Source organism: Prionailurus viverrinus, chromosome C1, assembly GCF_022837055.1.
Source record: "Prionailurus viverrinus isolate Anna chromosome C1, UM_Priviv_1.0, whole genome shotgun sequence".
NCBI classification, from domain to species: Eukaryota; Metazoa; Chordata; class Mammalia; order Carnivora; family Felidae; genus Prionailurus; species Prionailurus viverrinus.
Window position 1 is genome coordinate 65,432,287 of NC_062568.1, and position 12,572 is coordinate 65,444,858.

Here is a 12,572-nt window from a genome sequence, read left to right on the forward strand (position 1 = left end):
ATTCCAGTAGTTCTAGCAGGAATAAAAAGCATTCTTTCCAATGGATCATCCATGTGCCTACAAAGAGTATCTAAGTGTTCCTTTCTCTGCCACGCATAGTTTTGAGATTTCTCTTATAAATTTTTAAATTCTTTAGTAAGAGAATTGTACTTTATAAAATCACCATTTGTTTAGAACCAAAGCTAGGTTAGAAATTTTTCTTCCAATGATAAAGACCTTAGAAGGAATTTTTATTTAAACAATTGCCTACCTCCCTATTATATCAAATCACTATTATATTTCAAGACTTTGAAAAATTAGGCATACACTTATAACATGACTGGAGAAGAAATCATCAGTAAACAACACCAAACCAACAAACAAAAACAATCAAGGAAGTCTACAGCTGCCACTGTCAATAGTATCTCCATGAAATGACGGCACAGATGCTAGGTCATTGTCAATTATTGCACAGGAAATTTTAAAAGACAATCTTTTACAAATTATTAAATCAGAAGCAAAGGTAGGAAATGACTTTTCTCTCATTTTTTTAAAAAAAAATGTACGCTTAAGATAACATGGTTATAAATCACCTTTAACTTTCCTTAAGTGGGAAAATGATACTCCACCCGAGACTAACATTAGTGATAATTACTCAGCTTCATCAATTGTTTTCTCATTTATAAGAAATAATGCATTGTGGGGGCGCCAGGGTGGCGCAGTCGGTTAAGCGTCCGACTTCAGCCAGGTCACGATCTCGCCGTCCGTGAGTTCAAGCCCCGCGTCGGGCTCTGGGCTGATGGCTCAGAGCCTGGAGCCTGTTTCCGATTCTGTGTCTCCCTCTCTCTCTGCCCCTCCCCCGTTCATGCTCTGTCTCTCTCTGTCCCAAAAATAAAAAAATAAAACGTTGAAAAAAAAAAAAAAGAAATAATGCATTGTGGAAACATTAGGCTCAAACTTAAAACTTTCTAGAAAAAAGAAATTTGCATTTACTAAAAACCTTGACCAATCCAATTAAAATGAGGGAAATCAGTCCCATGTGGTCTGATGATTTCTGTTCAACCATGAGCTTCTCTAACATTTCATGGAAAAGCCCACTTAGTGTACAGAAGACGTTTCTCTGAATTATATACATTCAGAGACATAGAAGGGACCTTGAAGAGTACAGAAATTCTTTTCTAGGGAAAGAACAAAGATTACAGAGGAAGCAAAGTTGAACAGCAGTAGGTTCAAAAGACACACAAGAATTATAAATTTGGGTTAAGGAGTATAAAAATTATGTTAGTTTTTGTTAACCCTTTTTGAAGAGAGTGAAACTAAGAACAGTACAAACACAGCAAATTAGTGTTGACGATTTTAACACTGAAAGAGTTCAGAAGTCAAATAAAAGTCTCTAAATATATATGCCCAGTTCCTATGTTTTAAGTTATAATTTTATAAAATAGATTTAATATATAGTCAGTTATAGATAACAGACTTATTCCCAGCATTACAGTACTTAAGAGTTCTTTGCAGATTGGAATGGTATAATGTAACCGTTAGCATTACAGTTAGCTGCAAACAATAGAAAATACTACCAAAGAGATTTAAACCAATAAGGGTTCATTGTTTTGCACAAGAAGTCCAAGGCCAGGCAGAACAGGACTGTAAGGCAGCTTTAAGATGCCATGGATCTCTGCATTTTCCCATGTATCCCATCCAAAGGACTTTATCTCAAGCTTGTTGACTCAAGGTACCAAGATGACTGCTGCACCTCCGAACTTCAAGTTCCCTTTCTAGGCAAGAAGTAAGGAGCAAAAAAGGCCAACACTAGTCCCCAGGAAGGATTTTCTCCCTTAGAAAAGGAAAGTGTCCTAAAGAAACGGCACCTACATCTCAAGGGTCAGTCCTATGGCACGTGGCTACCTTTACTAATCACAAAGGTGTCCGGGATGGCACTGGGGCTTTTCCAACTACCACTACACAAGGGAAAAAGAGGTTGTGAATGGACTTGGGGTCACGAAAACAAAGTGTCTGCCACATATAATAATTCTGTGTGTATCCTCTATTTCCAGCCAGGTATATGGGACCTGGTGAACACTCAAGCGAAAGAATACCGAATGAAAACTGTTATCAAAGTTCTGTGAAGTTCTAACTACTCAAAAAGTTTTCATCGATAAGTGTAAACGAAGAGATACGGACTGTGACTAAGACTCAGTATGAACCTATCTCTTCTCATTTGTCTGGTAGTTGAACCTCCTTTCTGCCCTGTTTTCTTTACCCTTTCCCAATTTGCTTTACCTTCAAGTCTCTCCCAAACTATTCACAATTGAAAAGTCTCCTTTTGACGCTCTGCCCCAGCTTCCTCAAGGAGATTTACACGTAGACCTCTTTCCCCCAATCCTCTTTGGCTCAGTCACCATGCAGCATACCACACTGATTCCTCTTTCAGTGAAATGAACAATGCGTCAGGTATCACACTAACAGAGTTTTTAAAAAATGAAGTAATTATGACTACCCTCATCTCTGATCTCAAGAGAAAAATCGGTCTAGGTAAGTTTAAATACAAATTTCATATACATTTAAAATGACACACTAAGTAACAGAGTTGACATTTCTTTTAAAAAGCAATCACTTCTTAAAACTGATATCTGTGGGGCACGTGGGAGGCTCAGTCAGTTAAGCATCAGATTTCAGCTCAGGTCATGATCTCACCATTCGTGGGTTCGAGCGCTGCGTCGGGCTCTACGCTGACAGCTCAGAGCCTAGAGCCTGCCTTGGATTCTGTGTCTCCCTCTCTCTTTGCCCCTCCCCTGTTCTTTGTCTCTGTCCTTTTCCCTCAAAAATAAACAAACATTAAAAAAATTTTTTTAAAACAAAATCAAAAACAAAAACCCTGATATCTGTGCAATATATTTAGCATCTCACCTGTCCAGCAACAGCAGTGAAGTATGTCCACATGGGGTCTCCTGCTGAGGAATAACTGTCAGAATATGCTGGGTATCCACCAGGGAGCAGGTTTGGCCCTGTTCCTGGCATTGGTTGTCCTATCTGCAGCTGCATTCCTGGCATCTGACCGCTAAAATCTCCAAACTATAAGAGTAAAAAGTTAAGATTATAAATGCAAACATTATTTGTTATCCACTAAAGTAATATTTATGAGTTGTCTACTGAAAAGCAAGGATAGAAAGAGTTCCTAAAAAGCAACCAAATTCACTGTCACAAAAGCTGTTTGCTAAAAAATCCTAGATGTCTGGCATTAGGACATAATTCAGTTCACTAATATGTTATCCGGCATCAAAGAAATGTAACAGAAGAAAGTACTCTCTAACCTTTAGGAACTTAGCAGATGAACATGACACACAATTTTTAAGTGTTTACCATCAACATCACTGAAATAAACAAAAGGCAAAGAAATACAAGAAAATTTCACCTACAGTCAAACTAAGAAGTAGTATACCTCAGACACAGAAGAATACATGGTAAATACAACGAAATTGTGAACTAGTCATGGGCAACTGCATAAGGTGCAAACATCCTCTCCCCCAGAAAAAATCCTTTTAAAAAGACACCAATAGGAGAACCAGGGTGGCTCTGTCCGACTTTGGCCTCCGACTTTGGCTCAGGACATGATCTCATGGTCTGTGAGTCCCAGTTGTGAGCCAGGCTCTGTGCTGACAGCTCAGAGCCTGGAGCCTCCTTTGGATTCTGTGTCTCCCTCCCTCTTGGCCCCTCCCCCACTCGTGCTGTCTCTCTCTCTCATAAATAAACTTAAAAAAAATTTTTTTAAGACATCAATAAACAGACAAAGTGATAATTCTAACCACAGTCTTCAAAACTAGTAAGAAAGCAATACGAATACCGACAATAATAATGTATAGCTAATATTTACTGAAAGCTTTTTATAGGCCAGGTACTAAATACTTTCGGTTATGTGATTTGATTTTCCAACAACTTTATAAAGTATGAAAATACTATGTACGTTCTGCAGTTGAGGACCTAAAACTTAAAAGGTTTCCTAAACTAGTAAGAAGTAAGACCATGGTTAAAATGTAGATAGTCTGATGTTTGTTTCCTGCTACGGTATGGTTTCTCTCTACTTTTTTCACTTTGCAACTTGGTATACATTTTTGAAACCTCAGAGAGGCATTTTATTGAGCATTTTTATGAGTCTGGAGGAGAAAGAAGTATCGAGATTGTTCATTATTCCAGTTTGAACAAAAATCTTGACCTGATCCTTGAAGGATGAGTAGAGACTGCCAGAATGAGAAGAAAAAAAGAATTCTAAACTGGGGGGAGGAGGAAAGTGAAAAAGGTAGGATACTACCAATAGTTTGAAGAACTGCATCACTAGATGTGTACAGGGCAAAGGTATGGAGGAAGTATTGGAACTCAGGAAATGCACTTCAAACTCCAGGAAATGCATGACTAGATCATGAAGCAATTCAGAAAGTAAACGGTAAATGTTAAAAGGATATAATGGATAAAAAACAAACAAAAATAGATGGAGGTTTTTTTGTTTTGTTTTTTAAGTTACTTCTTTGAAGAGAAGAGACCAATAAAAGGCCAAATTTAGGAATTAAAAAGAGTATATAACCACAATTACAACTTCCAACTCTCAAAGGTGATTTAGGATAAACAGTTATGTAAGAAAAAGTAACCTAACCCTGACCACTTCCCCCTAAAAATCTAGAACAGATTGCCCTTGGTAGAATAGCCAAAATTAGGAGACTTTTAGCATACCTTATTTATTCATAAGCAACTTAAAGGGAAGAAAACAAGAAGTGGTCAAAAAATCGGAAAGAGGACGTGTAGCAAAACTGAGGAAGGTTTTGTCCACCACAAAACATCACTGAACAGGAAAAGGGTGCTTTGGTTCCTCTAAACCAAGAAGGCAATTTCTAAAAGCACAACACATCCCTGGCTCCACAAGGAGCACCTAAGGTGCCCCTCAGGGACCAGAAAACCTGTGGCTCCCCGCTCCCCTTGACCCCAGCTTCCAGCACAGTGCAGTCTCAGCCCCGCTGAGTACGGGAGACTAGCCACGCGAAGCAGAGACAGAAGGCGGACCCCTCAGGCTGGCACCGCCCGCAGGGACGCTCCACCTTGCAGGGGCGGAGGCTGCGGAGAAGCGGCCAAGACTCACCCCTCCTCCGTATCCTGGGTAGGCCATGACGAGTTGAATTAGCGTCCCCCGTCACCCTTTGAGTCAGCGTCCGCCCAACTGGAAGAAAGGAGGAGGAACCGACGCAGACGCTGGGCAGATGCAGAAGCAAGTGAGGCAGAAAGATGCGCCAGCCGCGGGGTTTACTTCCCTGCGACCGCCCCTTCCCGGAGCCGAACCCCGCCTTGCTCGGCTCCGATTGGCTGAGTCCCGTCCTTCGGGGCCCAAGCTACCGAAACTCGCGACTTCAAGGAATCTAATCCCACCCACCTCATCTCTGATTGGCTTCACGCACCCAGCCCCCCTCTTGCTCAGTTCCTATTGGCTCGCTCAGGTCTCGCGCTCTCTCCTCACCAAACTGCAGAGAAGGCTTTGCTCCGGTAACTTACTCTCTTTTTGGCAAGGGTCTCCAGGTTGAAGTTTCCTTTTCCCGAGAACCCCTAACCCGCCAGTCCATGGTTTCTTTTAACCTACTCTTCCACTCTTTTGAGCTGTGCTTCCAAATACACATTTGTGAATTTCAAAACTTTCAGTTACTCACATTTATTTTTGCGTAATGTTGACGTCACATCATCAAACTTTGAAACCTTCATCATCTCTGCCCCAAGGGGAGTGCTTCTGAGCTAAAACCCACTTCATGCTAAATTTTACCAGGTTATTTGTAGTTTGATAGAGAAATGGCGAATAGAGTTGCCAGATTTAGCACATAAAAACACAGAATATTCGGTTAAATTTCATTTTCAAATAAACGATGATTTTTTTTTTAATGTATGCAGGTCCCAAATATCACACGAGATATACACTTATACTGAAACATTCGCTGTTTATACGTTAGTACACAGGATGGCCTGTATATTTTCTGGGAACTCTACCAATGACTCAACCTTTAGGCAAACTCTTCGGATATGCCCCTTAATTATATGCGCCTAGCCAACAACTTGGTTTATATCACATGGTGAAAAAAGTTATTTTAATGTATTAAGTAACAGTATTTGATAGTTCTGCTATTCTCTGGAACTCAAATGAATTTGGTAGCTCTGGCTTTAAAAAGACCGTATGCACATACACACATGAGAGAACAGGATAGCTGTAGCTTTAGCTTAAAAATGGAAAAAAAAAAAAAAAGAGCAGGATGATATTAGATCTGAAGAATATGACAACCAATAAAATGTATCTTAACATTTTAAGGATGGGGGATGAGATTTAGATATATATTAGCAGAGGAAAACAACCTTGCAAAGCTGAGTAACAATTGCCCAGCTACACAACAAAGAAGAAACATACCTTCTGAAATTTTATCAGGAAGAGGCAGAGAAAGGAAGATTGCTAATGTACAGGAGACTCTTGAGAAAGTGTGTGTTTAGTTCCTCTAACACAATAAGAAATACTTTAGGCTATAAAGTTAAATTAGTGGCATAAATAAAAAGATGATAAAACCTACCTGACAAAAGGAAAAACATATGACTGTTAAAGCATCAAGTGATAATGCATTACAAAGCAAAACAAATCATAGCAAGGTCTGATTCTAAATGATTAACTACATACTCAAATGTTCAGAAAGGATTGAGTGTTTTACATCTACAGTGTTAGTCTAAATCTCTGGTCAGAATTTTTGTGCATTTTTTTTTTCATCATAATAGACTGCGTTTGTATTGCAACTGTGTATATCAGGGATCAAGTCTCCTTAGCTCTCTTGCATTGCTACAAATCTACTTTCAAAGATAGGGATAGTATTTCCCTCAAGGGCAGAGAAATTTGTTGCAAGGTAACAAAGATACTCTCTCCCTCCAGGGCAAAGTTTGGGTAGGTTTGCTAGCAAGAAATTCCAAAACTTGCAGTTCCTCCATTCTGATACAAACTAACTGCTTGCACAGCACTTGCCTAGCAGGCCCAGCTCACACTGAGGGATTTGGGAGCATGAGGAATCTATGGGAGCCTGAAGCTCACACTGCCTGTTGTGCTACGAATAATAAAATCCTTTGTCTCTGACAGAGGAATCTCATGCATCTGCAACTTCTATGAAACTGTGACAGGCTACTTGTTGGCTTACAAGTGAGATAAAATGTCAAATCCTTCACAGTTCTTGGCAGTGGAGCTACAGAGCTACCTAGGGAAGTTCCTACCAAAGGGTAGCAGAAGATGCCACTCCAAAATATGCCACTTTGGCATAAGGATTATTTTGAATTGAAAGCAACTGAGAAGAAGCAGATACAAGAAAAGCTCCTGCCCTCCCTGCATTTGCCTAAAATCATGCCATAAATTTACAAAAGTGTCCTTCCTCCCTCTACCAAGAAGGACAAAGATGATTCCTGAGACAACTTAGACCCTGATCAATGGAGAAGATGCAGACATAAATCTGCATAACAAATCTTACACTTGATTACACTGCTTTTCCAGGCAACCTCCCCACAATTAGTCTCCCCCCCACCTTTCTTCCTTTTCTCTTTAGCTGAAAATGGTATCTAAGCTTGAATCACCTCTGAAAGTTACTAATTTTTCCCTGGGTATCTCCCATGTATACGTGAGGATACATGTTATTAAACATCTGGGTTTATTCTGTTGGTAATCTGTTTTTTATTACAGGGGTGTCAGCCAAGAACTCAGAAAGGTGAAAGGAGAATTACTTTACCTCTTGTACAGAACACCACTGTCTGCAGCATCTCTCTAAACCTAGTATTTCAGATTATAAATTTTCTAGTATAGGAATTTAAAATTTCAAATGAGCCCATAAAGAGGTTTTTTTTAAGTATATAGTAATGAAAATTTACCTCCATGATTCAGTTAATATTGTATGACCAATGTCGTTTCATGAAAATGTAAAAACACAATGTTTTGTAAAAAAAAAAAAAAAAAGTAGAACATTACATTTCTAAAATGTAAAAAAAAAAACCATCCAATTTTAAATTATACATTTTCTTTTCTGAAAACACTCCATTATTCTATAAAAATAGCTGCTTACAGAGTGAATACTGTGTAACAGGCACTGTGTGCTGTGATGAGCTGTTGCTCAAAACAGCGCCATCAGGTATATACTATTATTATCTCCATTTCACAAATGTGAAAAGTATGGTGGAAAACTGTATATCACTTGCCCAGAGTTGCATAGTTGGTAGCAAAGCTGAGATTAGAACTCAGGCCACCTTGGCTGCAGAATGTAATCTCTAACAATGCATTTTCCCTTCCCTGCCCACTCCCCACCATATCATCTTAAAATACAGTAAAAATGATTTACACTATAGGAGAAAATGGTTTAAGGAGTAGAAAAACAGCACACCAATAACTAGACAAGTAGATAAGAAAATTCATTGTTTTGACTAAGATGAGCCAATCAAATTACTTCTCTTACACAAGATACAAGTTTTCTGGTGAGCATTAAGCTTTCATGATTATGTCTACTTATGGTATTTCTTCCTAATCTTCTTGAACTTTGGTCTTACCATAAATTTAGATATTAAACTAACCAGTAAAATACAAACGCTGAATTAATAATGTTTTCCTTTCCCTATCTGTTGCTACCTCATTTTTCTTTCCCTCTATACAGGGGGGTGGGGGAGTAGGGAGTAGGGAGTAGGGATAGGAGAGACAGGGACATAAGCGCCAAGAGTAAAATTTTAATGCTCCTCAGCAAACTTCAGTTGCAGAGCCAGAGGCTACCTCTCTCACAGAATTTATTTATATATGCTAAATACTATAACAAGACATACCGACTAATGAAAAACAACATTACAGGAGCTTATTTTATATCATTAAGAAATTTCACTTAGACTGATTCATTTATTCAAAAAATTACTGAACATCTATAATGTGGCAATGGTTTAAACAAGAAAAAAAATACACCAGGGTTGGAGGAAGTTTTGTGCTTCTGGACGTTACATTCTGGCAGAGAGAACAAACAAAAAGTGAAGACAATAAATCAAGTCTGTGGTATGTTAGGAGAGGATAAGTGCGTGGAACAAAAGGAAAACAAAAGCTGGGTGGGGGAGTAAGGTGACAGAGCAGGTTGCTCAAGGTAACCTCATTGAGAAGGTGAAGTTTGAGCAAAGACTTGACCTGAGTAAGTTAGACATGTAGTAACCTGCAGGAAGAATGTTCCAGCAGAACTAGAGCTACAGTTCTAAAGCAGAAGCCTTCTGACCTGTCAGAGAACAGCAAGGAGGCCAGTGAGTCTGGTGTGGATGGAGCCAGAGGGAAGTCTAATAATGGTTACAGAGGAGGGGGAATGGGGCAGGTCAACCTGGGCCTTTATTAGGCATTGTAAAGACTTTATACTCTGGGTGAGATTAAGAAACCACTGAGGGTTTGGAGCCTTAGCAGAACATAATATGATTTAATTTGTAAAAGATCACTCTTCCAGCTGTGTTGACAATAGACTGAAGGGGGTTAGCATAGAAGCAAGGGAGATCCAGGGGCGCCTGGGTGGCTCAGTCAGTTGAGCGTCCGACTTCAGCTCAGGTCATGATCTCGAGGTCTGTGGGTTCAAGCCCTGTGTCAGGCTCTGTGCTGACAGCTTGGAGCCTGGAGCCTGCTTCAGATTCTGTCTCCCTCTCTCTCTGCCCCTCCCCTGCTCATGCTCTATCTCTCTTTCTGTCAAAATGGATAAACATTAAAAAAATTAAAAAAAAAAAAAAGCAAAGAGATCTGATAGCAATCTGTTGTTAATTTAGAGATGGTGGTAATTTAGAGATGTTTGCCAGGGTTAGCAGCTGAGATGGGAGATGTGGTGAAATTATTTTTTATTTTTAAGGTAAGGTACTGATGTTTTCGATTTGCCCTTTATTTATTTTTTTTGTTAATGTTTATTTATTTTTGAGAGTGAGACAGACAGACAGAGTGCAAGCTGGGGAGGGGCAGAGAGAGAGGGAGACACAGAATCTGAAGCAGGCTCCAGGCTCTGAGCTGTCAGCACAGAGCCCGACGCGGGGCTCGAACCCACAGTGAGATCGTGACCTGTGCTGAAATTAGACGCTTAACCGACTGAGGCACCCAGGTGCCCCTAGATTTGCCCTTTAATGACATGGTGATAAATAACTCTCTCCTTGACCAAACTCTAGCTGGGTTCTTCTAAGCTCTCTTCTTGACTAAGCCTTAATCCTGGCCTATAAAGAATTGAACAAACACTAACATAGTTTGACAGCTCCAGGCTGCATCCCTAGGATGACTGTAGCTCCCTTTAAAGTACTTATCTGAGAGAACTCAAGCCTGCCAAAAGAATTTACTGTTTGTTCCAGCCAACATCTGAAGATCGGGCCTACTCTCCTAGTCTCTGTGAGAGGGTAGGAGCCTAACTTGGAGAAACGCCAGCAGACAAACCCAGATGTGTTTCACATCGACTAAACCCCTCTTACTGATTTTTGTAATTTTTCTTTTTCCTGACACTATAAAGCCCCCACTTACTCCTTTCCTATTCTCTCATTCTCCCTTTTATTTTTTTTTAATTTATTTAAAAAAAAAAGATTTTTTTTTTAACGTTTATTTATTTTTGAGACAGAGAGAGACAGAGCATGAATGGAGGAGGGTCAGAGAGAGGGAGACACAGAATCTGAAACACGCTCCAGGCTCTAAGCTGTCAGCACAGAGCCCGACGCGGGGCTGGAACTCACGGACCGCGAGATCATGACCTGAGCCGAAGTCGGCCGCTTAACCGACTGAGCCACCCAGGCGCCCCTCTCACTCTCCCTTTTAAATACCCTGTCACTTCTGTACAAATCAAAGTTGAATTCCATCCACTCTGGACATTTTCCCCCATTATTGTTATTGTAAATATTTCCCTATTATTTAGTATAAATAGTATATTATGGATTAAAATCATCCTTACCACTTTAGTCCTGCTTTGTTTATCTTTGCCAATGGTAAAGACCAAGGAAGAGTTGTTTGGGGTGGCCAAATCAAAACTCAATGTGGTACATATGAGACTTGGGATGTCTGTGAAACTAGGTGATAGTGTGAGGTAGGTTGTTGATCTAAGAGGCTGGATGGAGTGAACAGCTTAGCTAGTGATGGTTCGTACCAACCACCCAGCATCTGTATCTTAATGAACCTTGCTATTCTCCACTTGTTACATATGCAGCAACTGTTGGGAGGTAGGGAAGAACTTGGTGGGACGTGGAAGGTATTCCTCCAAAGTGGTTTAAAGTGAAAATTAATTGCTAATGCTGGTAATGAAATAAGAGGGGCCCAAGAAATGAATACCCCTTACATCATTTTCCTAGAAATTAATAACAGAAATAGATTTATGACCTAGTAGATAAAAGGTATAGCTTATCACATATGCAAAATGATTCTGGCAAATTTTAAGTCCATGTAGTTTGAGAAACTACACACACACACAGTGTCTCAGCTCATGCTGCCATAACAAAACACCATAGACTGGCTGGCCTAAAGAACGGGAGGAGTTTATTTCTCACAATTCTGGAAACTGAAGGTCCAAGATCAAGGTGCCGGCAGGGGCAGTGTCTGGTCAGAACTCTCTCCTTGGGTTGCAGATGGCCGCCTTCTTGCTGTATCCACACATGGTTCTTCCTCATTCTTGCTCTGTCCTCTGACTATGTGAGTGGAGAGAGACAGAGGAAGTAAGTTCTCTGTTGTCTCTTCTTATAAGGGCATTACTCCCATCGTGAGAGTTACACCTTCCTCATCTCATCTAAACCTAATTACCATCCAATGATTCCCAATATCATTACACTGGGGCTTAGGGCTTCAACAAATAAGTTTTAGGGGGGCACAGTTCCATCTATATAGCACACTAAATCTGGAAGGTGAGGAAGAGGAAATATGTCCATACGTTAGTCATAACGTCCACTGTTGTGTCATCACCTTAGATCTGCCCTAGTATTTGTTTATCTATTTTATGCTAAAATGTATTCATACGGATTTCATGCCATGGTTTTAATTGATATACATGCAATAATTGTCATACTTTTTGAGAAAATTATTTATTGTTTTTATGGAATAACATATTGTATGGAATAATGAAGGCTCTGTATGTATTATTTGTACAAGGCATAAAAATGTGACAGTATAAAATGAAACTATCCAGTAATAATTTTATTATCAAACTATTGCAAGTGCCTAAGGGTTAATGCCCACTAGTGAGGACAGAGAAAAATAAGCTTCACAAATAAGACAGAAGTAAATATTATTTGTCTTTTATTACTGAGACCAGCCACTTGACAAACTGCCCTTATTCAGCTAAGCTTTCAACAACAGTTTTTCTGTTTCTAATTTCCGTAATATTAAGTACTCTTTTGGCAGAAGCACAAACTCAAAAGCAATTTAAAAAAAGAGTAATGCATATATGAAAAGTGTCAACAGGGCTCTTCAGAGAGGTGAAGAATGGTAGTTTCGTAATACATACTTCCTCACTTGGATCATGAGGCACTATTAAGCAATCTAGATTCAATGCAAACTTCTTTAGAAATTCTAAAACTGTATCTAAAATGCTGACCACAAA

At 39.6% G+C, this 12,572-nt stretch overlaps 1 protein-coding gene across 2 annotated transcripts in view; it reads right to left on the minus strand.

The window, feature by feature from the left end:
* The window catches only part of GCA (grancalcin), a 34,597-nt gene that overhangs the window by 21,923 nt on the left and 102 nt on the right, over positions 1–12,572 (minus strand). The window contains exons 2-3 of one of the 2 annotated variants that reach the window (XM_047869115.1): positions 11,527–11,664; positions 2,887–3,051 (exon numbers count right to left, since the gene is read on the minus strand). In XM_047869115.1, the coding sequence (XP_047725071.1) occupies positions 2,887–3,051; positions 11,527–11,646 (285 nt within the window). In that variant the 5' untranslated portion in view covers positions 11,647–11,664. Of the gene's footprint in view, positions 1–2,886; positions 3,052–5,104; positions 7,861–11,526; positions 11,665–12,572 lie in introns of those variants that run through there. The other variant, XM_047869116.1, reaches the window with a different exon arrangement.